Genomic DNA, 26190 nt, shown 5'->3' on the forward strand with positions numbered 1-26190 from the left:
CCCCACCCTAACAACATCCGGGTTGTTACCCTACTTAGTGGTGTTTGCGATGGTAGCGTTTTTTTAGTACTGATAGCAATTATTCATGACGAAATGTTCAATACGATCATTTGATTGAATAAAGGGGAAAATAACGTCAAGGAAGAGGCTTTGTGGAAGGGTGAACGACGTGGATATGCTTATTGTGCAGGTATGTCACACGGGTGAAACCCAAGCTGCTGTATCAGTTGACCGCATCACAGATCAGTAGGACAGATAGAACAATGAGACAGATATTTCACCGGATGTACAAATGTGAAGCAACCGCTTAGCGTTATGGTAGTGAGGGGAAGCACAGTGGCAGGTAGTGGAAGAAGATGGAACGAGATGGATTTTGCCCGACATTCTGCTAATTTTCTCATCGATGAAACATTTGATCTCAATACATTTTTCTGTTCCCAAAACTAGAATTTGTTACGAACAGAGTGGACTGCGTTTTGTAGACTTGACCATTTGCCAAAGTAAAAAATAATTGCGTCGTTAAGCAAGATTGCAAAGGCGAATTAAGTTATTGCACACACGCCCTTCGCAGAGTAGGCGGCCCTTAAAGGAAATATGCAAATAGTATCTCGAACGCGCCAATAAGATTTCGCTAGCCTGTGCATGGCTGGGCCCACCTTGCCTGTTCTGCCCACTATTACTAATTTGTTCCCATTTGAAATGACAGGCTGTGGTGTGGCGTGGCGTGGTTTAGTTATACGGATCTTTGCCTCAGTGGCTGATATTGCTAGCTACGCTGAATAGTTTCACATTCATGATTTATTAGGTAGTTAGATGATTCCTGTCTACCTATTATAACAAACACATAATGTCATTGTTACCCACATTACACAGTAGCTGTCTAACTGTTATCCGCTAGCTCCGTCTACAGCGGGGCTGTTCAATTCCGGTCCCGGAGCCAGGGCCGAAACACTTATGGTTTTTGTTTCTACCTGCCTTTTAGTTGATTGCACTTATGATGAACTAGTCCAATATTAGAAGTAGATGATGAAAACCAGAAGTGTTTCTGCCCTCCAGGACCTTAATTGAACAGGGCTGTTAAAGGTCTACAGTTATCAAAAGTTAGCTACTGTAGCTAGATACTTGAGACAGTGTGTGCACTGCCAGGTTCAATGACGCCAATTAACCAGCTTGTCTTCTCTTCTGTCAGATGTTATTGAGACGCCCCAAGTCTAACCACAATGAGTAGCAACAGCCATCCTTTGCGTCCACTGGCCTCCGTGTCAGAGATTGACCACATCCATCTACTCTCCGAGCAGCTGGGTGCTTTGGTTCCAGGTGAAGAGTACAGTGATGTCACCTTCATTGTGGAGGAGAAACGATTTCCGGCCCATAGGGTCATCTTGGCAGCACGCTGTCACTACTTCAGGTACAGCTGTTTTGGGTGGTTGTAAAATCTTTTTGGTATCTCAGATTGTTCTGGCAATTCTCACATAGGGACTGCATTTGGGAGGAAGGATTGTTTGACATGCTTTTTACATTTGTATCACAAACCATTTTTGAGAAAATCATGATGAAAGTGGCCATTTTACATCCTTTTTAGGATTTCTCCTGTAAGACCTTGTGATCGGTGAACCATATATGATACAGACAACATATTGATGTCAATCTACTCTTTATTGGGTGCTTTAACATATGGAGTATGTCTAGATTAGAGGTCGACCGATTAATCGGCATGGTCGATTAATTAGGGCCGATTTCAAGTTTTCATAACAATCGGTAATCTGCATTTTTGGACGCCGATTACATTGCACTCCACGAGGAGACTGCGTGGCAGGCTGACCACCTGTTACGAGTGCAGCAAGGAACCAAGGTAAGTTGCTAGCTAGCATTAAACTTCTCTTTTAAAAAACAATCTTAACATAATCACTAGTTAACTACACATGGTTGATGATATTACTAGTTTAACTAGCTTGTCCTGCGTTGCAAATAATCAATGCGGTGCCTGTTCATTTATCATCGAATCACAGCCTACTTTGACAAACGGGTGATGATTTACCAAGCACATTTGCGAAAAAGCACTGTCGTTGCACCAATATACCTAACCATAAACATCAATGCCTTTCTTAAAATCAACACACAAGTATATTTTTTTTAAACCTGCATATTTAGTTAATTTAGTTAAATTAATGTTAAAAGGCAATATTATCTAGGGAAATTGTGTTACTTCTCTTGCGTTCTGTGCAAGCAGAGTCAGGGTACATGCAGCAGTTTGGGCCGCCTGGGTCGTTGCGAACTGTGTGAAGACCATTTCTTCCTAACAAAGACCGTAATTAATTTGCCAGAAATTTACATAATTATGACAATGTAACAGCAATATTTATTTGCAATGTAACAGCAATATTTAGACTTATGGATGCCACCCGTTCAATAAAATACGGAACAGTTCTGTATTTCACTGAAAGAATAAATGTTTTGTTTCCGGATTTGAACATATTAATGACCTAAAGCTCGTATTTCTGTGTTTATTATATTATAATTAAGTCTATGATTTGATAGATCAGTCTGACTGAGTGGTGGTAGGCAGCAGCAGACTCGTAAGCATTCATTCAAACAGCACTTTCTTGCGTTTGCCAGCATTTCTTCGCAATGCCTGAAGCACAGCGCTGTTTATGACTTCAAGCCCATCAACTCCCGAGATTAGGCTGGCAATACTGTAGTGCGTATAAGAACATCCAATAGTCAAAGGTATATGAAATACATATGGTATAGAGAGAAATAGTCATATAATAACTACAACCTAAAACTTCCTAACTGGGAATATTGAAGACTCCTGTTAAAAGGAACCACCAGCTTTCATATGTTCTCATGTTCTGAGCAAGGAACTTAATCGTTAGCTTTTTTACATGGCACATATTGCACTTTTACTTCTCCAACACTGTTTTTCCATTATTTAAACCAAATTGAACATGTTTCATTATTTGAGACTACATTTATTTGTATTATATTAAGTAAAAATACGTGTTCATTCCGTATTGTTGTAATTGTCATTATTACAAATATATAAAAATCATCCGATTTAATCGGTATCTCCTTTTTTTGGTCCTCCAATAATCGGTATCAGCGTTGAAAAATCATAATCTGTTGACCTCTACATTCTAAAATACAAATGTTGACATTAATTTATTCAACATTATAAATATCTCAACTACCAATTTTTGATTTAGCTTATTTGTAGACATTTTAGATATTCATATTTTTAATCTTGAATAAATTGTGAACATTTGTATTTCAGAATCTTCGCATACTCCATATGAGCACACTAAAAGGAGTAGCTAGGACTAGGTAACAGTTTATGAGATGTGTAATCCTTTTTCCCAGAGCTCTGCTGTATGGCGGGATGAAGGAGTCCCAGCCGCAGGCGGAGGTGACCCTGGAGGAGACGCGAGCCGAGGCCTTCTCCATGCTCCTCAACTACCTTTACACAGGCCGGGCTAGCCTCAGCTCAGCCCGCGAGGAGGTGCTGCTGGACTTCCTGGGTCTGGCCCACCGCTATGGCCTCCAGCCACTAGAGGACTCTACCTCAGAGTTCCTGCGCACCATCCTGCATACACACAATGTGTGTTTGGTGTTTGACGTGGCCAGCCTATACTGTCTGAGTGCGCTCAGTGCAGCGTGCTGCGCCTTCATGGACCGTCGCGCCCCGGAGGTCCTGGCCTCAGACGGCTTCCTCACATTGTCCAAGGTGAGTGAGAGTTGGCAGGGTCTTGTTCATTAGGCAACAAACATGGAAGAACATGGACCAAAACAGGAAGGGAACTACCTGGACTAATAAGAAATGCATTTAAAAAATATTTTAAAAATTGCTAAATGTTTTCAAACGATTTTCATTGTGTGCCCTAATGAACAAGATCCAGATCCAGTAAATATGACTGAATCCAATTTGATAGAAGTAGTATTAACTGAATATCTTTTTATCCTCTCTCTCTCTGTGCAGACTGCTCTGCTGACCGTGTTACGGAGGGACTCATTTGCAGCGAGCGAGAAGGAGATCTTCCAGGCGCTGTGTCATTGGAGCCGGCAGAACGGCGAGGGAAGCGCCACGCAGGATGTGATGGCAGCTGTGCGGCTGCCGCTCATGAGCCTGACGGAGATGCTAAACGTGGTGCGTCCCTCGGGACTGCTCAACCCGGACGACCTGCTGGATGCCATCAAGACCCGCTCAGAGAGTCGTGACATGGATCTCAACTACCGCGGCATGCTCAGTGAGTCTGTCGCTTCCGGTCCTGTTCTAGTAGTCGGCAACTAATAGCTTAAATTGTCAATGGGAGTCTGTGTATTCTGTTTGCGTGTGAATTCTGTATGTGTCTCTTTGTATTCCGTGTGTGTGAGCGATATGTATTTAATATTATGTATTCAATGTGATGCCTTTGTGTCTTACAGTCCCAGAGGAGAACATTGCCACCATGAAGTACGGGGCCCAGGTGGTGAAGGGAGAGCTGAAGTCAGCTCTGCTGGACGGAGACACCCAGAACTACGACCTGGACCACGGCTTCTCCAGACACCCCATAGAGGAGGACGGCCGTGCTGGCCTTCAGATCAAACTGGGCCAGGCCTCTATCATCAACCACATCCGTATCCTGCTCTGGGACCGGGACAGCCGGTGAGTGAGACATCCAGCATGTTTTAAGGTATCAGTTTAAGCAAGGCACGATCTCTAATCTTGATCACATAATGAGTAATTATTTGGGATGCAAGGTGATATGCCAATCAGTGATTCTGCTAAGTCTAACTGCGTTGTAGGCTATCAAACACGCATTAATTCCTCTCTGAAGGTTTTGCTCAACTGATGAGCAATGTTTTTATATACAGTACATGTCAAGTATGGACACACCTACTCATTCTAGGGTTTTTCTTTATTTTCTACATTGTATAATAATAGTGAAGACATCAAACCTATGAAATAACACATATGGAATCGTGTAGTAACCAAAAAAGTGTTAAACAAATCAAAATATATTTGAGATTCTTCAAAGTAGCCATCCTTTGCCTTGATGACAGCTTTGCACACTCTAGGCATTCTGTCAACCAGCTTCATCACCTGGAATGCATTTCAATTAACATGTGTGCCTTAAGTTAATTTGTGCAATGTCTTTCCTCAATGTGTTTTCAATTGTGCTGTGACAGGTAGGGGTGGTATACAGAAGAGCCCTATTTGGTAAAAGACCAAGTCTATATTATGGCAAGAACAGCTCAAATAAGCAAAGAGAAATGAGTCCATTATTACTTTAAGACATGAAGGTCAGTCAATACACAATATTTCAAGAACTTTGAAAGTTTCTTCAAGTGCAATCGCAAAAACCATCAAGCGCTAAGATGGCACCGAAGAGGATGGTTGATGTTTTAAATGCTCCTAACCAACTGCTATTTTAATTTTTTTCATTGTTTTTAACTTACTCTAACTTATTTTGTACATAATGTTGCTGCTACCATCTCTTATGACCAAAAATAACTTCTGGACATCAGAACAGCGACTACTCACCGCGAAATGGAAGAAGCCTTTTCCTTTAACAAGTCCGACGAGAAGGATATACTACTTTCCCGGGAACAGGCCCAAATCCCTGTCATTTGCGTGAAGAAAAGGCAGAGGAAAAGGGGGCACAGATCGGGCTGCCTTCTGAGAATCCATAGGCAAAACATGTAAACTCTCACAACCATCCGTCCTACTGTCCAACGTGCAATCATTGGAAAATAAAATTGATGACCTATGATGAAGATTATCCTACCAACGGGACATTAAAAACTGTAATATCTTATGTTTCGCCGAGTCGTGGCTGAACGATGACATGGATAATATAGAGCTGGCGGGATTTTCCATGCACCTGCAGGAGAGAGAAGCTACGTCTGGTAAGACAAGGGGTGGGGGTTGTCTATTTGTCAATAACAACTGGTGCGCAATGTCTAATATTAAAGGAGTCTCGAGGTATTGCTCGCCTGAGGTAGAGTACCTTATGATAAGCTGTAGACCACACTATCTACCAAGAGTTCTAATCTATATTATTCTTAGCCATCTATTTACCACCACAAACCGATGCTGGCACTAAGACTGCACTCAACCAACTCTATAAGGCCATAAGCAAACAAGAAAATGCTTATCCAGAAGCGGTGATTCTAGTGTCTGGGGACTTTAATGCAGGAAAACTTAAATCGGTTTTACCAAATTTTTACCAGCATGTCACACGTGCAACCAGAGGGGAAAAGAATTCTAGACCACCTTTTCTCCACACACAGAAATGCATACAAAGCTCTCCTCTGCCCTCCATTTGGCAAATCTGACCATAATTCTATCCTCCTGATCCTCCACTAAAGCACTTGCTCAATACGGAAGTGGTCAGATGACACGGATGTTACGCTACAGGACTGTTTTGCTAGCGCAGACTGGAATATGTTCCGGGATTCATCCAATGGAATTGAGGAGTATACCACCTCAGTCATCTGCTTCATCAATAAGTGCATCGACGACATCATCCCCACAGTGACCGTACGTACATACCCCAACCAGAAGCCATGGATTACAGGCAACTTCCGCACTGAGCTAAAGGCTAGAGCTGCCGCTTTCAAGGAGTGTGACACTAATCTGGATGCTTATAAGAAATCCTGCTATGCCCTCAGACGAACCATCAAACAAGCAAAGCATCAATACAGGATTAAGATTGAATCCTACTACAATGGCTCTGACGCTCGTCGAATGTGGCAGGGCTTAAACTATTATGGACTACAAAGGGAAACCTAGACACGAGTTGCCCAGTGACGCAAGCCTACCAGACGAGCTAAATGCCTTTTATGCACGCTTCAAGCAACACTGAAACATGCACGTGAGCACCAGCTGTTCTGGATGACTGTTGTAATGCTCTCGGTAGCCGATGTGAGCAAGACCTTTAAACAGGTCAACATTCACAAAGCTTCCTGCCATTCAGGACCTATATAATTGGCGGTGTCAGAGGAAAGCCCGTAAAATTATCAGTCCAGTCACCCAAGTCATAAACTGTTTTCTCTGCTACCGCACGGCAAGCAATACCGGAGCCATAAGACTCCTGAACAATTAATCAAATGACCACCGGGCTTTTCACCCCCCATTTTGTTTTCACTGCTGCTACTCGCTGTTATCTATGCATAGTCACTTCACCCCTACCTACATGTACAAACTACCTCAACTAACCTGTACCCCCGCACACTGACTTGGTACCAGTACCCCCTGGATATCGCCTCGTTATTTTGTTTGTATTTTTTACTTTAGTTTATTTGGTAAATATTTTCTTAATTCTTCTTGAAGTGCACTGTTGGTTAAGGGCTTGTAAGTAAGCATTTCACGGTAAGGTCTACACTCGTTGCATTCGGCACGTGTCAAAGTTTGATTTTAAACTTTTAGGACTGCCACAGGAAAGGAAGACCCATCGTTCCCTCTGCTGCAGAGGATAAGATCATTAGTTATCAGCCTCAGAAATTGCAGCCCAAATAAATGCTTCACTGTAGGGATGCACGATATGTCGATGAGCATATTGGAATCGGCCGATATGTGCTAAGAATGCCAACATAGACATTGGCCCAATGTCTGTCTAGTTTAACGGCGATGTGCAAAACCGATGTCAAAGCTGACGTGCATACCTATATGATGTAATGACGCGACGGAAAATTCAGCGCTACACAGAACAAAAAAAAAAGTTGAGCAGTCATTTTAAAGAGTAAGCATTTCAGCAAGACGACTCAAAGGTCGGAATCCATTAACGCCAAGATAATATCATTATTTGCCCTTGACAATCAATCTCTGTCGTGGATGATGTTGGCTTTCGCCGACTGGTCGAGCCCCAGTGCACACTTTTTCAGATGTTACCCTACCGGAGTTAGTGTTGTTGAAACGTACGTCTTTGAGCTACTTGCTATGAGTGTCACTGCTATTAGCTTCACGACTGACATTTGGACCAACGATGTCAGCCCCATGATCATGCAGAGTCTGAAAGCACAGTGGGTCAACGAGGATTTCGATGCAGACCTGAAAACGGGGAAACAGACAGTAACAGTGCGCACCGAGGAAGAGGCCATGGACTGACAGCTGAAACTTCACTGCTTGAAATGTATGATGAAATCCTGGTTGAGAATGAAACGACTGAACAAATGAACAACAAAACAGCACAGCAAGTAAGTGAAATAGGTTTTGATGATCTTTTACTGGTAATGGGGACATACGTAAATGCCAACAAAGTAACTTTTTGGTGTGTATGACCTTTTTTATTTATCTAGGCAAGTCGGTTAAGAACAAATTCTTATTTACAATGATGGCCTACCCTGGACGACGCTGGGCCAATTATGTGCCGCCCTATGTGACTCCCAATCACGAACGGAAGTGAATACGCCTGATTCGAACCAGGGACTGTAGTGATTCCTCTTGAACTGAGATGCAGTGCCTTAGACCGCTGCGTGTGTGTGTGTTAACTATTTAACTGTATGGTCGAATTGCTGCAAGAAACCACTACTAAAGGACACCAATAAGAAGAAGAGGTGGACATTAGACAGGTAGAAATCTTTGGTCTGATGAGTCCAAATTTGAGATTTTTGGTTCCAACCACAGAGTAGGTGAACAGATGACCTCTGCATGTATAGTTCCCACCGTGAAGCATGGAGGAGATGTGATGGTGTCGGGGTGTTTTGCTGGTGACACGGTCAATGTTTTATTTAGAATTCAAGGCATGACTACCACAGCATTCTGCAGCGATATGCCATCCCATCTGGATTGCACTTAGTGGGACTATAATTTGTTTTTCGACAGGATGACCCAATGACCCAACACACCTCCAGGCTGTATAAGGGCTATTTGACTAAGGAGAGTGATGAAGCGTTGCCTCATGTGACCTGGCCTACACAATCACCCGACCTCAACCCAATTGAGATGGTTTGGGATGAGTTGGACCGCAGAGTGAAGGAAAAGCAGCCAACAATTGCTCATCATATGTGGGAACTCCTCCAAGACTGTTGGAAAAGCATTCCAGGTGAAGCTGGATGAGAGAAAAGCCAAGTGTGCGCAAAGCTGTCAAGGCAAGCGGTGGCTACTTTGAAGGATCTCAAATATAAAATATCTTTTGATTTGTTGTAACCAAAAAAAGTGTTAAACATGATTCCATATGTGTTATTTCATAGTTTTGATCTCTTCACTATTATTCTACAATGTAGAAAATGGTAAAAATATAGAAAATACCCTTGAATGAGTAGGTGTGTCTGAACTTTTGACTGGTACTGTATACATTGCAGTAATGTTACGATCATGCTGATATTCGAGATACTCATCAGCTATGCTTTGGTAACTGGGTTTTGTATGGTCTATCTGTTTTGGTGTAGGTCTTACTCCTACTATATTGAAGTGTCCATGGATGAGCTGGATTGGGTGCGGGTTGTGGACCATTCCAAGTACCTGTGTCGCTCTTGGCAGAACCTCTTCTTTACACCACGTGTAGCCAGGTAAAGCCTCACCCTTTGCATCTCTACCTGTGGTTTCCTATGGTTGGTACCAATTTTGACTTTTGGTTCTACAACAGTGGGTGTGATTTTTATTTGTTCCCTTGTGTCCCAGGTATGTGCGCATTGTGGGGACGCATAACACTGTCAACAAGGTCTTTCATCTGGTGGCTTTCGAGTGCATGTTCACACACCGCTCCTTCACTCTGGAAAAGGGTATTCTCGGTAAGGCAGGAATATCAATCGTTATACTAGTGTTACATATGATTCTTAAGATGCCAGGTCGGATCAACATAAACATATCTTACTCCTCTCTCCAATCCTCTTCTTTATTCCCAATCCTCTCTCTCTCCTACTGGTTTTTGCCTCTGCTTTTATTCATCCTTCATATCTGCAGTCCCAAATGAGAATGTGGCTACCATCGCTGCCTGTTCCAGTGTCATCGAGGGTGTTAGTCGGAGCAGAAACGCTCTGCTCAACGGGGACACGCACAACTACGACTGGGACTCGGGCTACACCTGTCACCAGCTGGGCTCTGGGGCCATTGTCATTCAACTGGCTCAACCCTACACTATTGGCTCCTTAAGGTAGGGATGTGTGTGTGTTCACTCATGTTGAGTCTTGTAGGTTTTGTATCCGTCTGCACATTTGATTAAAAAGATTATGCTAATGATTTAGTTATTTTCTATTTCTATCTGGACAGACTGCTACTGTGGGATTGTGATGAGCGATCCTACAGTTACTACATTGAGATCTCCACCAATCAGCAGCAGTGGACAAAGGTGGTGGACCGCACCAAGGTGCCATGTCGGTAAGACTCCCAGTCTGTCTTCAAGTCTCCCTTTCCCATACTCTTTTCAGATTATCTTTTTATAATACTGTCCATCTGAATAATACTGTCCATCTGAGATCTTTTAACAGTTTTGTTTTTCTTCAACAGATCGTGGCAGACGCTCAAATTCGACAAGCAGCCTGCCTCTTTTATTCGCATCGTGGGAACTAACAACACTGCAAATGAGGTGAGAGGATTACGCATAAACAGTAATAAAAAAATAATATTTTGTCTGGATTTTTCATTTACAGGGCTCCATACTGCAACCATTTAGTCACATTTTGCAACCCTTTGACTTGGCTGTGTAAGTAAAATGTTGTATTGGTCGCATCCAGAATATATCTGGAATATAGAAATAGATATGTACGGTGCCTTCGGAAAGTATTCAGACCCCTTGACTTTGTCACATTTGGTTAGGTTACAGCCTTATTCTAAAATAGATTTTCCCACAAAGCAACATTTTTTTCTTTTTGCTCATTACAAATAAAAAAACAAGTGTTCAGACCCTTTTCTCAGTACTTTGTTGAAGCACCTTTGGCAGCGATTACAGCCTGGCCGCTACAGCCGCTACAAGCTTGGCACACCCTTATATGGGGAGTTTCTCACATTCTTCTCTGCAGATACACTCAAGCTCTGTCAGGTTGAATGGGGAGCATTGCTGCACAGCTATTTTCAGGTCTCACCAGAGATGTTCGATCAGCTCCGGACTCTGGCCAGGCCACTCAAGGACATTCAGTGACTTGTCCCGAAGCCACTCCTACATTGTCTTGGCTGTGAGCTTAGGGTCATTGTCTTGTTGGAAGGTGAACCTTCGCCCCAGTCTGAGGTCTTGAGAGCTCTGCAGCAGGTTTTCATCAAAGATCTCTCTGTACTTTGCTCCGTTCACCTTTGCCTCGATCCTGACTAGTCTCCCAGTCCCTGCCGCTGAAAAACATCCCCACAGCATGATGCTGCCACCACCATGCTTCACCATAGGGATGATGCAAGATTTCCTTCAGACTTGACATTCAGGCCAAAGAGAATGCTTGGCATTCAGGCCAAAGAGTTCTGTCTTGGTTTCATCAGACCAGAGAATCTTGTTTCTCATAGCCTCTAGGTGCCTTTTGGCAAACTCCAAGCGGGCTGTCATGTGCCTTTTACTGAAGAGTTGCTTCCGTCTGGCCACTCTACCATAAAGGCTTGATTGGTGGAGTGCTGCGGAGATAGTTGTCCTTCTGGAAGGTTCTCACATCTCCACAGAGGAACTCAAGAGCTCTCTGAGTGACCATCGGGTTCTTGGTCGCCTCCCTGACCAAGGCCCTTTTCCTCCGATTGCTCAGTTTGGCATGACAGCCAGCTTTAGGAAGAGTTTCGACGGTTCCAAACTTCTTCCATTTAAGAAAGATTAAGACCACTTTGTTCTTGGGGACCTTCAATGCGGCTGACATTTTTTGCTACCCTTCCCCAGATCTGTGCCTCGACACAATCCTGTTTCGGAGCTCGACGGACAATTCCTTCAACCTCATGGCTTGGTTTTTGCTCTGACATGCACTGTCAACTGTGGGACCTTATATAGACAGGTGTGTGCCTTTCCAAATCACGTCCAATAAAGTTCTAGAAACATCTCAAAGATGATCAATGAAAACAGGATGCACCTGAGCTCAATGTCAAGTCTCATAGCAAAGGGTCTGAATGCTTATCTAAATAAGGTATTTCTGGTTTTTATATTTCAATTTGGAAACATTTCTAAAAACCTGTTTTTGCTTCGTCATTATGGGGTATTGTATGTAGATTGAGTTATTTTCTATTTAAATCCATTTTAGAATAAGCCGGTAACGTAACAAAATGTGGAAAAAGTTAAGGAGTCTGAATACTTTCTGAAGCCACTGTATATGATGGTGTGTATGGACAGTATATGAATAGAAAATGTGTGTACAGCAGTAGTTATATAGGATGAGCCTTGACCAGAATACAATTGAAGTCGGAAGTTTACATACACATAGGTTGGAGTCATTAAAACTCGTTTTTCAACCACTCCACAAATTTCTTGTTAACATACTATAGTTTTGGCAAGTCGGTTAGTAATTTTTCCAACAATTGTTTACAGACTTCAATTGTTTACAGATTTCACTTATAATTCACTGCATCACAATTCCAGTGGGTCAGAAGTTTACATACACTAAGTTGACTGGGAAAATTCTAGAAAATGATGTCATGGCTTTAGAAGCTTCTTATAGGCTAATTGACATAATTTGAGTCAATTGGAGGTGTATCTGTGGATGTATTTCAAGGCCTACCTTCAAACTAAGTGCCTCTGCTTGACATCATGGGAAAATCCAAATAAATCAGCCAAGACCTCAGAAAAAAATTGTAGACAACAAGTCTGGTTCATCCTTGGGAGCAATTTCCAAACGCCTGAAGGTACAACATTCATCTGTACAAACAATAGTACGCAAGTGTAAACACCATGGGACCATGCAGCTGTCATACCGCTCAGAAAGGAGACGCGTTCTGTCTCCTAGAGATGAACGTACTTTGGTGTGAAAAGTGTAAATCAATCCCAGAACAACAGCAAAGGACCTTGTGAAGATGCTGGAGGAAACCGGTACAAAAGTATGTATATACACAGTAAAACGAGTCCTATATCGTCATAACCTGAAAGGCCGCCCAGCAAAGAAGAATCCACTGCTCCAAACCGCCATAAAAAAGCCAGACTATGGTTTGCAACTGAACGTGGGGACAAAGATCGTACTTTTTGGAGAAATGTCCTCTGGTTTGATGAAAGAAAAATAGAACGGTTTGGCCATAATGACCATTATGTTTGGAGTGAAAACGGTGAGGCTTGCAAACCGAAGAACACCATCCCAGCCGTGAAGAACGGGGATGGCAGCATAATGTTGTGGGGGTGCTTTGTTGCAGGAGGGACTGGTGCATTTCACAAAATAGATGGCATTGTGAGGTAGGGAAATATGTGGATATATTGAAGCAACATCTCAAGACATCAGTCAGGAAGTTAATGATTTGTCTCAAATGGGTCTTCCAAATGGACAATGACCCCAAGCATACTTCCAAAGTTCCGATCAAAATGGCTTAAGGACAAGAAGGTCAAGGTATTGGAGTGGCCATCACAAAGCCCTGAACTCATACCTATATCCCTGACCCCAATCCGTTTGTTCCAAGATGGCGTAGCAGTGCAGACGTTGTTTGTCATTCTCCCGTGTACATTTCTTGTTTTTTTTTCTTATATTCTCGATCGCTTTTTCCATTTTTCTTAATTAAATATACCTTCCGGCAACCCGCCTCACCCAATGTGATACAGATCTGCTATTTTTAGACCTTATTTTTAGACCTTAGCCTGAACCTCCATCAGAAGCTAGCCATCAGCAACTAACCAGCTAATTGGCTACTAGCTATTTAGTCATTGTCAATCACTGCTAGCGGCCTTTACCTTTAGCACAGACAACAGCCGCTTTTAGCCTGGATAATACTTGCCAGCCTGCCAGTCTTCACAGCGCGTTATCAACTCTGAGCATATCGGACTGTTTTTCTCCACGACAACACCGGATTCCTGCCATAAGCCCTGAACCATTTACTCCAGATCATCGCAGCTAGCTAGCTGCCACCAAGTGGCCCAGCCCCGATGCCAGGCCCATCTCCCGGCCTGCTCAGTGGCCTGCTCGGCTACACAGCTGATGCCTCCCGGGCTCTTCAATAACACGACTAGAATCCTCTACACCACCAGATTCTTGCAGTAAGCACTGGACCTCTGCATCGGATCATCGCTGCTACCGAGTGGCTATTGTGGCTAACGCCCTTGTCCCAAAGCTAGCACCAGTTAGCCGTGAGCCAGGTGCATCTCCCGGCTAGCGAACTAAATTACTCCAGCTACAATACCTCTTTTTCTAACTGGCCTGGACCCTTTGTCAACACGGAGCCCTGCTGTTCCGTCACGACTGATCTGCCAACGTAATTCCATCCGCTGTGCCCTCAACCGGCCTAGCCCCGGCCTGCTAACTTTTTTGGAATGCCGTGTCTCCTGCTTGCTAGCGTAGTAACGACTACCTAGCGGCTTCCCTGTTTAATCTATTGCTGTTCACTGGACCCTATGATCACTTGGCTACATAGCTGATGTCTGCTGGACTGTTCATTAATCACGGTACTCCATTTTGTTTATCTGTCCGCCCCAGCCTCGACTCAGGCCTTGTGTACAGTTAAATGACCCTCTCTGCCCAATCATCACAATTTTACCTGTTGTCTTACCCGTTTTCTTAGCTAGCTCTTCTCCCAATCAGAACCTGGGATTGTTTTATACCTTGCTTTATGTCTCTCTTTAATGTCAATATGCCTTGTATACTGTTGTTTAGGATAGTTATCATTGTTTTAGTTCACTGCGGAGCCCCTAGTCCCACTCAACATGCCTCAGATACCTATTTTGTCCCACCTCGCACACATGCGATGAACTCACCCAGCATAACTAGTGCGTCCAGAGATGCAACCTCTCTTATCGTCACTCAATGCCTAGGTTTACCTCCACTGTACCCGCACCCTACCATACCCCTGTCTGGACATTATGCCCTGAATTTATCCTACCACGCCCAGAAATCTTCTCCTTTTATTCTCTGTCCCCAAAACACTAGATGATCAGTTTTGATAGCCTTTAGCTGTACCCTCATCCTACTCCTCCTCTGTTTCTTGGGTGATGTGGAGGTTAACCCAGGCCCTGTGTGTCTCCAGGCGCTCTCATTTGTTGACTTCTGTAACCGTAAAAGCCTTGGTTTCATGCATGTTAACATCAGAAGCCTCCTCCCTAAGTTTGTTTTACTCACTGCTTTAGCACACTTCGCCAACCCTGGTGTCCTTGACGTGTCTGAATCCTGAATTAAGAAGGCCACCAAAAATTTCCATCCCCAACTATAACATTTTCCATCGACACAGAACTGCCAAAGGGGGAGGAGTTAGCCTGCAAAGTTCTGTCATACTTTCCAGGTCTATGCCCAAACAGTTTGAGCTTATAATCTTACAAATGAATCTCTCCAGAAATAAGTCTCTCACTGTTGTCGCCTGTTGTAGACTCCCCTCAGCTCCCAGCTGTGCCCTGGACACCATATGTGAATTGATTGCCCCCCATCTATCTTCAGAGTTTGTTCTGTTAGGTGACCTAAACTGGGATATGCTTAACACCCCAGCAGTCCTACAATCTAAGGTAGATGCCCTCAATCTCACACAAATGATCAAGGAACCCACCAGGTACAACTCTAAATCCGTAAACATGGGCACCCTCAGATATTATCCTGACCAACTTGCCCTCCAAATACACCTCTGGTTTTCAATCAGGATCTCAGCGATCACTGCCTCATTGCCTGAATCCGTTATGGGTCCGCGGTCAAACGGCCACCCCTCATCACTGTCAAACGCTTCCTAAAACACTTCTGCGAGCAGGCCTTTCTAATCGACCTGGCCCAAGTATCCTGGAAGGATATTGACCTCATCCCATCAGTAGAGGATGCCTGGTTGTTCTTTTAAAAGTAATTTCCTCACCATCTTAAATAAGCATGCCCCTTTCAAAAAATGTAGAACTAAGAACAGATATAGCCCTTGGTTCACTCCAGACCTGACTGCCCTCGACCAGCACGAAAACATCCTGTGGCGGACTGCACTAGCATCGAATAGTCCCCGCGATATGCAACTTTTCAGGGAAGTCAGGAACCAATACACACAGTCAGTTAGGAAAGCAAAGGCTAGCTTTTTGAAACAGAAATTTGCATCCTGTAGCTCTAACTCCAAAAAGTTTTGGGACTCTGTAAAGTCCATGGCGAATAAGAGCACCTCCTCCCAGCTGCCCTCTGCACTGAGGCTAGGAAACACTGTCGACACCGATAAATATACGATAATTGAGAATTTCAATAACCATTTTTCTACGGCCGGCCATGCTTTCCACCTGGCTGCCCCTACCCCGGCCAACAGCTCTGCACCCCCCACAGCAACCTACCCAAGCCCCCCTCCGCTTCTCCTTGCCCAAATCAAGATAGCGGATGTTCTGAAAGAGCTGCAAATCTGGACCCCTACAAATCTGCTGGGATAGACAATCTGGACTCTTTCTCTCTAAAATTATCCGCTGCCATTGTTGCAACCAACATTACTAGCCTGTTCAACCTCTTTCGTATCGTCTGAGATCCCTAAAGATTGGAAAGCTGCCGCGGTCATCCCCCCTCTTCAAAGGGGGAGACACTCTAGACCCAAACTGTTACAGACCTATATCTATCCTACCCTGTCTTTATAAAGTCTTCGAAAAGCCAAGTTAACAAACAGATCACCGACCTTTTCGAATCCCACCGTACCTTCTCTGCTATGCAATCTGGTTTCCGAGCTAGTCAAGGGTGCACCTCAGCCACGCTCAAGGTCCTAAATGATATCATAACCTCCATAGAGAAGACAGTACTGTGCAGCTGTCTTCATCGACCTGGCCAAGGCTTTTGACTCTGTCAATCACTGCATTCTTATCGGCAGACTCAATAGCCTTTGTTTCTCAAATGACTGCCTCGCCTGGTTCACCAGCTACTTCTCAGACAGAGTTCAGTGTGTCAAATCGAAGGGCCTGTTGTCCAGATCTCTGGCAGTCTCTATGGGGATGCCACAGGGTTCAATTACTGGAATTATTTGCAAAAATCGCTGAAGTTGGAGACTTATTTCCCTCACTAACTTTAAGAAACTGCTATCTGAGCAGCTTACCGATCGCTGCAGCTGTACACAGCCCATCTGTAAATAGCCCACTCAACTACCTCATCCCCATATTATTTTTTATTGTTGCTCTTTTCCACCCCAGTATCTCTACTTGCACTATCACTCCAGTTTTAATGCTAAATTTTAATTATTCCGCCACTATGGCCTATTTATTGCCTTACATCCCTAATCTTTCTACATTTGCACACACTGTATATAGATTTGTCTATTGTTATTGACTGTACGTTTGTCTATCCGATGTGTAACTCTGTTTTTTGTCGCACTGCTTTGCTTCACCTTGGCCAGGTCGCAGTTGTAAATGAGAACTTGTTCTCAACTGGCATAGCTGGTTAAATAAAGGTGAAACAAAATAAAAAACTGCTTGCCATCCAGGACATCTACAGCACCCGGTGTCACAGGAAGGCCAAGAAAATCATCAAGGATCTCAGCCACGGCCTGTTCACCCTACTAATTTCTAGAAGGTGGAGACAGTACAGGTGCATCAAAGCTGGGCCCGAGAGACTGAAAAACAGCTTTTATCGCCATGTTAAAAAGTCACCACCAGCCAGCCTCCGCCCAGTACCCTGCCCTGAACTTAGTCACTGTTACTCGCCAGCTACTACCCGTTACTCTACCCTGTACCAAAGAGACTGCTGCCCTATGTACATTGTCATTGAACACTGGTCAATGAAATTATGTTTACATACGATTTTAGTCAATTCATATGTACAGTTCAAGTCAGAAGTTTACATACACCATAGCCAAATACATTTAAACTCAGTTTTTCACAATTCCTGACATTTAATCCTTGTAAAAATTCCCTGTCTTAGGTCAGTTAGAATCACCACTTTATTTTAAGAATGTGAAATGTCAGAATAATAGTAGAGTATGATTTCAGCTTTTATTTCTTTCATCACATTCCCAGTGGGTCAGAAGTTTACATGCACTCAATTAGTATTTAGTAGCATTGCCTTTAAATTGTTTAACTTGGGTCAAATGTTTTGGGTAGCCTTCCTCAAGCTTCCCAGAATGTGGGTGAATTTTAGCCCATTCCTCCTGACAGAGCTGGTGTAACTGAGTCAGGTTTGTAGGCCTCTGTGCTCGCACACTTTTTTTTTCAGTTCTGCCCACAAATGTTCAATTTATTTAACCTTTATTTAACAAGGTAGGCCACTTGAGAACAAGTTCTCATTTACATCTGTGACCTGGCCAAGATAAAGCAAAGCAGTGCTACACAAACAACAACAACAGAGTTACACATGGAATAAACAAATGTACAATCAATAACACAATAGAAAAAGTCTATATACAGTGTATCTAGATGGCGGGAGGAGGTAAGGTAATAAATAGGCCATAGTAGTGAAGTAATTACAATTTATAGCAAGTTAACCCTGGAGTGATATATGTGCAAATTATGATGTGCAAGTAGAAATACTGGTGTGTAAAAACAATATGGGGATGAGGTAGGTAGATTGGATGGGCTATTTACAGATGGGTGATGTACAGCTGCAGCGATCGGTAAGGAGGTGTTGGCTTTGGGGATGACCAGTGAGCGATACCTGCTGGACCAAAGACTTGATGACCTGGAGCCAGTGGGTCTGGTGATTAATATGTAGCGAGGGCCAGCCGACGAGAGCATACAGATTGCAGTGGTGGGTGGTATATGGGGCTTTGGTGACAAAGCAAAGGGCACTGTGATGGATGCAGTGGCTCTGAAGATCGATGGAGGGCAATCAATTCACATATGGTGTCCAGGGCACAGCTGGGGGCTGAGGGGGGTCTATAACCAGTGGCAACGGTGAGAGACTTATTTCTGGAAAGGTGGATTTTTAAAAGTAGAAGCTCGAACTGTTTGGGCACAGACCTGGATAGTAAAACAGGACTCTGCATGCTATCGCTGCAGTAGATTGCAACTCCGCCCCCTTTGGCAGTTCTGTCTTGATGGAAAAATGTTGGGGATGGAGATTTCTGGATTTTTGGTGGCCTTCTTGAGCCATGATTCAGACAAGGCTAGGACATCAGGGTTGTCAGAGTGTGCTAAATCAAATCCAATTTTATTTGTCACACATGCACATGGTTAGCAGATGTTAATGCGAGCGTAGCGAAATGCTTGTGCTTCTAGTTCCGACAATGCAGTAATAATCCAACAAGTAATCTAACTAACAATTCCAACAACAAAAAACTACTGTCTTATACACAGTGTAAGGGGATAAAGAATATGTACATAAAGATATATGAATGAGTGATGGTACAGAGCAGCTTAGGCAAGATACAGTAGATGGTATCGAGTACAGTATATACATATGAGATGAGTATGTAAACAAAGTGGCATAGTTAAAGTGGCTAGTGATACATGTATTACATAAGGATGCAGTAGATGATATAGAGTAAAGTATATACGTATACATATGAGATGAATGTAGGGTATGTAAACATATTAGGTAGCATTGTTTAAAGTGGCTAGTGATGTATTTTACATCATTTCCCATCAATTCCCATTATTAAAGTGGCTGGAGTTGAGTCAGTATGTTGGCAGCAGCCACTCAATGTTAGTGGTGGCTGTTTAACAGTCTGATGGCCTTGAGATAGAAGCTGTTTTTCAGTCTCTCGGTCCCAGCTTTGATGCACCTGTACTGACCTCGCCTTCTGGATGATAGCGGGGTGAACAGGCAGTGGCTCGGGTGGTTGTTGTCCTTGATGATCTTTATGGCCTTCCTGTAACATCGGGTGGTGTAGGTGTCCTGGAGGGCAGGTAGTTTGCCCTGGTGATGCGTTGTGCAGACCTCACTACCCTCTGGAGAACCTTACGGTTGTGGGCGGAGCAGTTGCCGTACCAGGCGGTGATACAGCCCGCCAGGATGCTCTCGATTGTGCATCTGTAGAAGTTTGTGTGCTTTTGGTGACAAGCCAAATTTCTTCAGCCTCCTGAGGTTGAAGAGGCGCTGCTGCGCCTTCTTCACGATGCTGTCTGTGTGAGTGGACCAATTCAGTTTGTCTGTGATGTGTATGCTGAGGAATTTGAAACTTACTACCCTCTCCACTACTGTTCCATCGATGTGGATAGGGGGGAGTTCCCTCTGCTGTTTCCTGAAGTCCACAATCATCTCCTTAGTTTTGTTGACGTTGAGTGTGAGGTTATTTTCCTGACACCACACTCTGAGGGCCCTCACCTCCTCCCTGTAGGCCGTCTCGTAGTTGTTGGTAATCAAGCCTACCACTGTTGTGTCGTCTGCAAACTTGATGATTGAGTTGGAGGCGTGCGTGGCCACGCAGTCGTGGGTGAACAGGGAGTACAGGAGAGGGCTCAGAACGCACCCTTGTGGGGCCCCAGTGTTGAGGATCAGCGGGATGGAGATGTTGTTGCCTACCCTCACCACCTGGGGGCGGCCCGTCAGGAAGTCCAGTACCCAGTTGCACAGGGCGGGGTCGAGACCCAGGGTCTCGAGCTTGATGACAAGCTTGGAGGGTACTATGGTGTTGAAAGCAGTGAATAAAACAAACTTGGGGAGGAGGCTTCTGATAGTAACATGCATGAAACTAAGACATTTTTACAGTTACAGAAGTCAACAAATGAGAGCGCCTGGGGAATAGGTGTAGAACTGGGGGCTACAGGGCCTGGGTTAAACTCTACATCAGAGGAGGAGTAGGATGAGGGTACGGCTAAAGGCTATAAAAACTGGTTGTCTCGTGCGTTGGGAACAGAGAATGAAAGGAGCAGATTTCTGGGCGTGGTAGAATAGATTCAGGGCATAATGTACAGATGGGTGTGGTAGGATGTAAGTACAGTGGAGGTAAACCTAGGCGTTGAGTGGCAATGAGAAAGGTTGTGTGTCTGGAGGCACAATGTTAAGCCAGGTGAGGTCTCTGCATGCGTGGGGAGGTGGGACAAAAGAGCTTCTCAGGCATGTTGAGCAGGACTGGGGGCTCTACAATGAAATAAAAAAATAACTAACCGAAACAGCAGTAGACAAGGTATATTGACGTTGGAGATCACGGGTGTTGGAGCTAAGACAGCAACGGGTAAATGGCGATGAGAGGGTCGGATGGGTACACACCGGATCTGAGTTTGAGGCTGGGGCTGACGGATAAACAAAATGAGGTACAGTGTTAATGAAAAGACCAGCAGGTATCAGCTGTGTAGCCGAGTGATCATAGGGTTCAATGAGCAGCAATAGGTGAGTCAGGGAGCCGTTCGGTAGTTGCTACTATGCTAGGCGAGCGGGAGACACGGCGTTCAGAAAGCTAGCGGGTTGGGGATAGCAGATGGGTCTTCGGCGACATCGCAACAGAGAAGCCTGTTGAAACCACCTCGGACGATTACATCGGCAGACCAGTCATGATGGATCGGCGGGGCTCCGTGTCGACAATAAAGGGTCCAGGCCAATTGGTAAAAGAGGTATTTGTAGACCAAGAATTAGCTGGTAAACTCTGTCGACTTGCCGGGAGATGGGCCATGCTCAATATTGAGATGAGGCTAGCTCAGGGCTAACTGGTGCTTGCATTTGGACAGAGGCGTTAGCCAACATTAGCCACTCGTTTGCAGCTAGTTAGCTGTGATGATCCGGTGTAATGGTCCAGTGCTTGCGGCAGGAATCTGGTGATGTAGTGGAGAAAACCAGTCTGATATGTTCTGGGTTGATATCATGCTGTTCAGATTGGCAGGTAATTGTCCGAGCTAAAGCTGGCTAGTGTCGCTAGCAGTTGCAAACAATGACGAGTAGCTAGTTTGCTGGTTAGCTTCTGATGGAGGTTCCAGTTATAATGTATAAAAAATAGCAGATCCGTACCACATTGGGTGAGGCTGGTTGCAGGAAAGTATGTTTAGTAGATGGAAATTGAGATTAAAAAATATATGGGGAAAAAAGGAAAACCAGACTAATTACAGACTAATTAACACAGGACGGGACAAGACAAACACAAGTTTGACTGCTACGCATTTTGGATTAACAATGTGCCCCCAGTGTTGTGTTCGGCTGACCTCACAACCCTCTGGAGAGCCCTGAGGTTGCGGACGGTGCAATTTCCATGCCAGTTGGTGATACAACCCAACAGAATGCTCTCAATGGTGCATCTGTAGACGTTTGTGATGGTCTTAGTGGCCAAGCCAAATTTATTCAACCTCCTGAGGTTGAAGAGGCGCTGTTATGCCTTCTTCACCACACTGTATGTTGGACCATTTTAGGTTGTCAGTGATGTGGACTCGGAGGAACAAAGCTTTTCACCCTCTACTACTGCCACGTGGATGGGGATGTGCTCTCTCTCTGCTGTCTCCTGAAGTCAATGATCAGCTCTTTCATTTCTTTTTATGTTGAGGGAGAGGTTATTTGCCTGGCACCAATCTGCCAGGGCCCTCACCACCTCCCTGTAAGCTGTCTCGTCGTTGTTGATAATCAGACCTACCACTTGTCGTCTGCAAAATTGAAGATTGAGTTGGAGACATGCTTGGCCACGTAGTCATGGCTGAACAGGGAGTACAGGAGGGGGATGAGCACGCACCTTTGTGGGGCCCCCGTGTTGAGAATCAGTGTAGTGGAGGTGTTGTTGCCTACCTTCACCAACAGGGGTGAGCCAGTCAGGAGGTCCAGGACCCAGTTGCACAGGGTGGGGTTCAGACCTAGTGCCCTGAGCTTAGTGATGAGCTTGGAGGGTACTGTGGTGTTGAAGACTGAGCTGTCGTTGATGAACTGCATTCTTACATAGGTATTCCTCTTGTCCAGATGGGATAGGGCAGTGTGATGGTGATTGGTTCACCCATGGATCTGTTGGGGTGTATGCAAATTGTTGTGGGTCTAGGGTGTCTGGTAAGGTGGAGGTGATATGATCGTTAACTAGCCTCTCAAAGCACTTCATGATGACAGAAGTGAGTGCTACGGGGGCGATAGTCATTTATTTCAGTTACTTTCACTTTCTTGAGTACAGGAGCAAAGGTGGACATCTTAAAGCATTTCAAAATCCAATTGCGGGGAAAACACAGCTATCCTGTGTAATACTAATATCACTGATTTTTAAAGGGAGGACAGGTGGTTCTCAGCTTTCTGGTGGTATAACAAAAAAATTCTCAACTCTCCATATTGAGCTTAATAGCAACTATTTTACAACCAAGATTTTTGATATGGCTTTGAGATCATGTGTGCGAAATGCGCATTGACCACTGCGATTGCATAGGCCTCATTGGTAGGCTATGCCTGCAAAGTTTTTTAGGACATTACATTTACTGTTAGATTAATACATGGCTACTAGCAGTGGGTATTATATTTAAGCAATAAGGGCTGAGGGTGTTTGGTGTATGGCCAATATACCACAGCTATTTTCTATTATTATAAACTGGTTACCAATGTAATTAGAGCAGTAAAAATAAATATTTTGTCATACCCATGGTATACGGTCTGATATACGACGGCTCAGCATTCAGGGCTCAAACCACCCAATTCATAATTAGAGTTGGTGATCTAGCTAACTAGATCTCCACTTACTCAGGTGGGAAATTAGTCCTAAATAAATGTGCCTATTATATTAGTGCACATAAAGATCTCTAAACATCTGGAGATCTCTGGAGCCCTATTTTAATAGTAAAATATAATGACAATGGTCTAATTGTCAACCCAATATTCATGACTATCACTGGATTTGGTTGTGCATATTTTTAATCACAAAATGTAAGAGGAATGAAAATATTTCTATCTCACTTCTTAATAAAGCTCTTTAATTATTTGATAATTACATATGTTTTTCTATTGCATGACTGTGCGGGGGAACACATGATGCAACCAAATCATGGGCTGGTGCCACCATCTGGAAAAACGTAGTGGCACCAGGGGAAAATGTTGTATATCCGTTCCTCATTCCCTGTTTCTCTCTCTCTCTTTCAGGTGTTCCATTGTGTCCACTTTGAGTGTCCGACCCAGTTGGACACGGAGGTGAAAGAGGGTAGTCTTGGGCAGGCATCACCTTTTGAGTCCAGTTCCACATCCCAGAACCCTAGACCCATGCAGCCATCCTGCACCCACAGCCTTCTCCCCTCCCAGCCCTCCTCATCCTCATCCTCCACTTCCTCACAACCCCACCTCTGAGAGAAAAGGAAAAACCCCAAGAAAACAATTTTGCACAACCTTTATCTATCACACAAGATGCACTGCTAAAATGCTGCTAAGCATACAATTCATTTTGATAACAAAAATAAGCCTCTAACACGTTAACAGAATCTTACATCAATTTCAGGTTTTTAGGGTGCTCATACAGTCCTCCCTGTCTGAAATGATAGACAATGGTGGGAAAAAGGCTATGGATTAAATTGGTCCATACATTTCCTGTGAAGGTATTAGCCCACATTTGCTGCCGGTTTAAGGGTACTCAGTTGGCACTCTTCAAAGCCTAGTCAGGCCAGGTGCTATCCAGCCAGTGGAGACGCAATCAGTACTGCTCATCCAAAGATTAACCAATGCAATACCACTATCAATGATTTTCTACTCATGTTGAAGAAAAATCATAGGTGAACATGGTCATATTCACCTATGCTCAAGGTTTATATCCTGGAAATGAATTTGATTCACCCCCCCATTTGGACTTAAAGACTAATATTGCAGTCTTGGCTGAGCGGGAACTTCAATGTTTGGTAAATTCATCAGCACTTTGTGGAAATCGGAGGGAGAATCTATGAGCAGCTGATATTTGGCACTTTATTGTTCCCCATATTTACTGTAAGAAAGATATTACCTAGGTCTATTAAGCACTGGGGAAATGTGCAGTGCTGGTAATAGCTATTTCTGTCTATAGATTTGTTTTTGTCATTTTATTGTTGTCCTCACCTTTGAGGACAACTTTAATTGCTGCTTGTGCTTACTGCTAAATGTAGATATGATATGTATATTGTCAATTATTTTGTTTGTGGTTTGATTTGTTAAGTTGTGTGTTGGCTCTACGGTTTATTTCTCAGTGCCGTGCTTCCTATTATCTCTCACCTCTTCCCTCTTTCTTTGTTTTTTGGCTCTTAATATTGCTCTCTACTTTTTCATATCTCCTTTGTTATTTTACAAGCTTTCAAGTAGATTTGAGCAATCCTTTAGATACTTTCACATTGCTGCTATTGCATGAGGGCTGAACATTGACTTAAAGTAAAATTAAGTAGAAAGCAGATTATCCTTCTCATATCTATATGTTTTGATTGCAATTTGTTCTATCATCTTAGTACAATATCATTACTGTACTATATCACCATTGCTTGGGATGACTTTTATCTGTTTTTCTATATCACTGCCATTAACATACGTTGGGATATATTTTCAGAAGAGGTCTCTTTTGTAGATGTTGATAGAGATTCAGCAGAAAAGTCTCTCAACCTCTTGGTGTTCAAAACATATTGATTGATTTCTAAAGTCAAGTAGGTTTTGCATTAGTGAGTGCCAAAGGCTTCTTCAGACTGGTGATCTCTGCTTATGGCCAATGTTAGTGGGCCAATACATGTACATTTTATTGCAGGCAGTGGCTGCAGGAAACGGTATTAAATGTTGTCGGACTCATTTTGCAGTACTTATTGTTAGCAACCCTCATCAAACTTGAAAGACCAAATGTTTTTTTTTTAACATTGCTGATTTAATACAGGTTTTAAATGCACCCTTGTCCATCCATCCTCATGATACCCTACCAGCTGGCAATCAAGCTTTTAAACAATACTGTATTAAAGATGTGGAACAAAACATGTACAACTTGTGTGTCATGAAGACCCATGTATGTCAGTATGTATTTGACATGTTTTACACCACTGTAAATTTACCAATTAATACTGTGAAAGATTTAAAACGCTCTATGGGAGTGCGAGACGATAGATTGCAAACCAATTTTATCTCAAGAATGCTTGTCGTTCATGCTTCAAGCACTCCAATTGCACATTTTCGCTGAGCAATATGTTTGATCCATATATTTAGATAGCTAAGTGACTTCGAATAAGATGTGTTGTGCAAATGGCTACTCTGACGTGAAATATATTTTGTGATCCTCCTGCTTCACAGCTGATTCATGTTTTGGTTTGTCCCAAAAAGACCAATGGGTTGGGACGTATTCATTATCGCGTTTTGGTAATAGTAATTTTCAACGATTCAAACCGTGAAATAAGGAAATAAACGTTTTTTATATTGCTTCCGTTTAAAATATATGAATCCAAATAGTTGCTTGTGTGT

General features: G+C 43.5%; 1 protein-coding gene across 3 annotated transcripts; it reads left to right on the forward strand.

Annotated features, from left to right (window-relative positions):
* Positions 1–26148, forward strand: LOC112250501 (BTB/POZ domain-containing protein 9-like). Of its 3 annotated transcripts, none has more exons than XM_024420697.2 (11): positions 1–190; positions 1190–1408; positions 3361–3724; positions 3977–4244; positions 4423–4642; positions 9370–9489; positions 9602–9711; positions 9884–10073; positions 10190–10297; positions 10427–10505; positions 23887–26148. In XM_024420697.2, the coding sequence occupies exons 2-11, from the start codon at positions 1221–1223 to the stop codon at positions 24085–24087; spliced, it is 1848 nt and encodes a 615-aa protein (XP_024276465.1). In that variant the 5' UTR covers positions 1–190; positions 1190–1220; the 3' UTR covers positions 24088–26148. The 3 variants fall into 3 exon arrangements, with proteins under 3 accessions (XP_024276465.1, XP_024276466.1, XP_024276467.1); XM_024420698.2 differs by lacking the exon at positions 1–190 and adding an exon at positions 365–805; XM_024420699.2 differs by lacking the exons at positions 1–190; positions 1190–1408 and adding an exon at positions 1790–1852.
* Positions 26149–26190: the final 42 nt, after the last annotated feature.

This window comes from Oncorhynchus tshawytscha, linkage group LG05 (assembly GCF_018296145.1).
Source record: "Oncorhynchus tshawytscha isolate Ot180627B linkage group LG05, Otsh_v2.0, whole genome shotgun sequence".
NCBI lineage: Eukaryota > Metazoa > Chordata > Actinopteri > Salmoniformes > Salmonidae > Oncorhynchus > Oncorhynchus tshawytscha.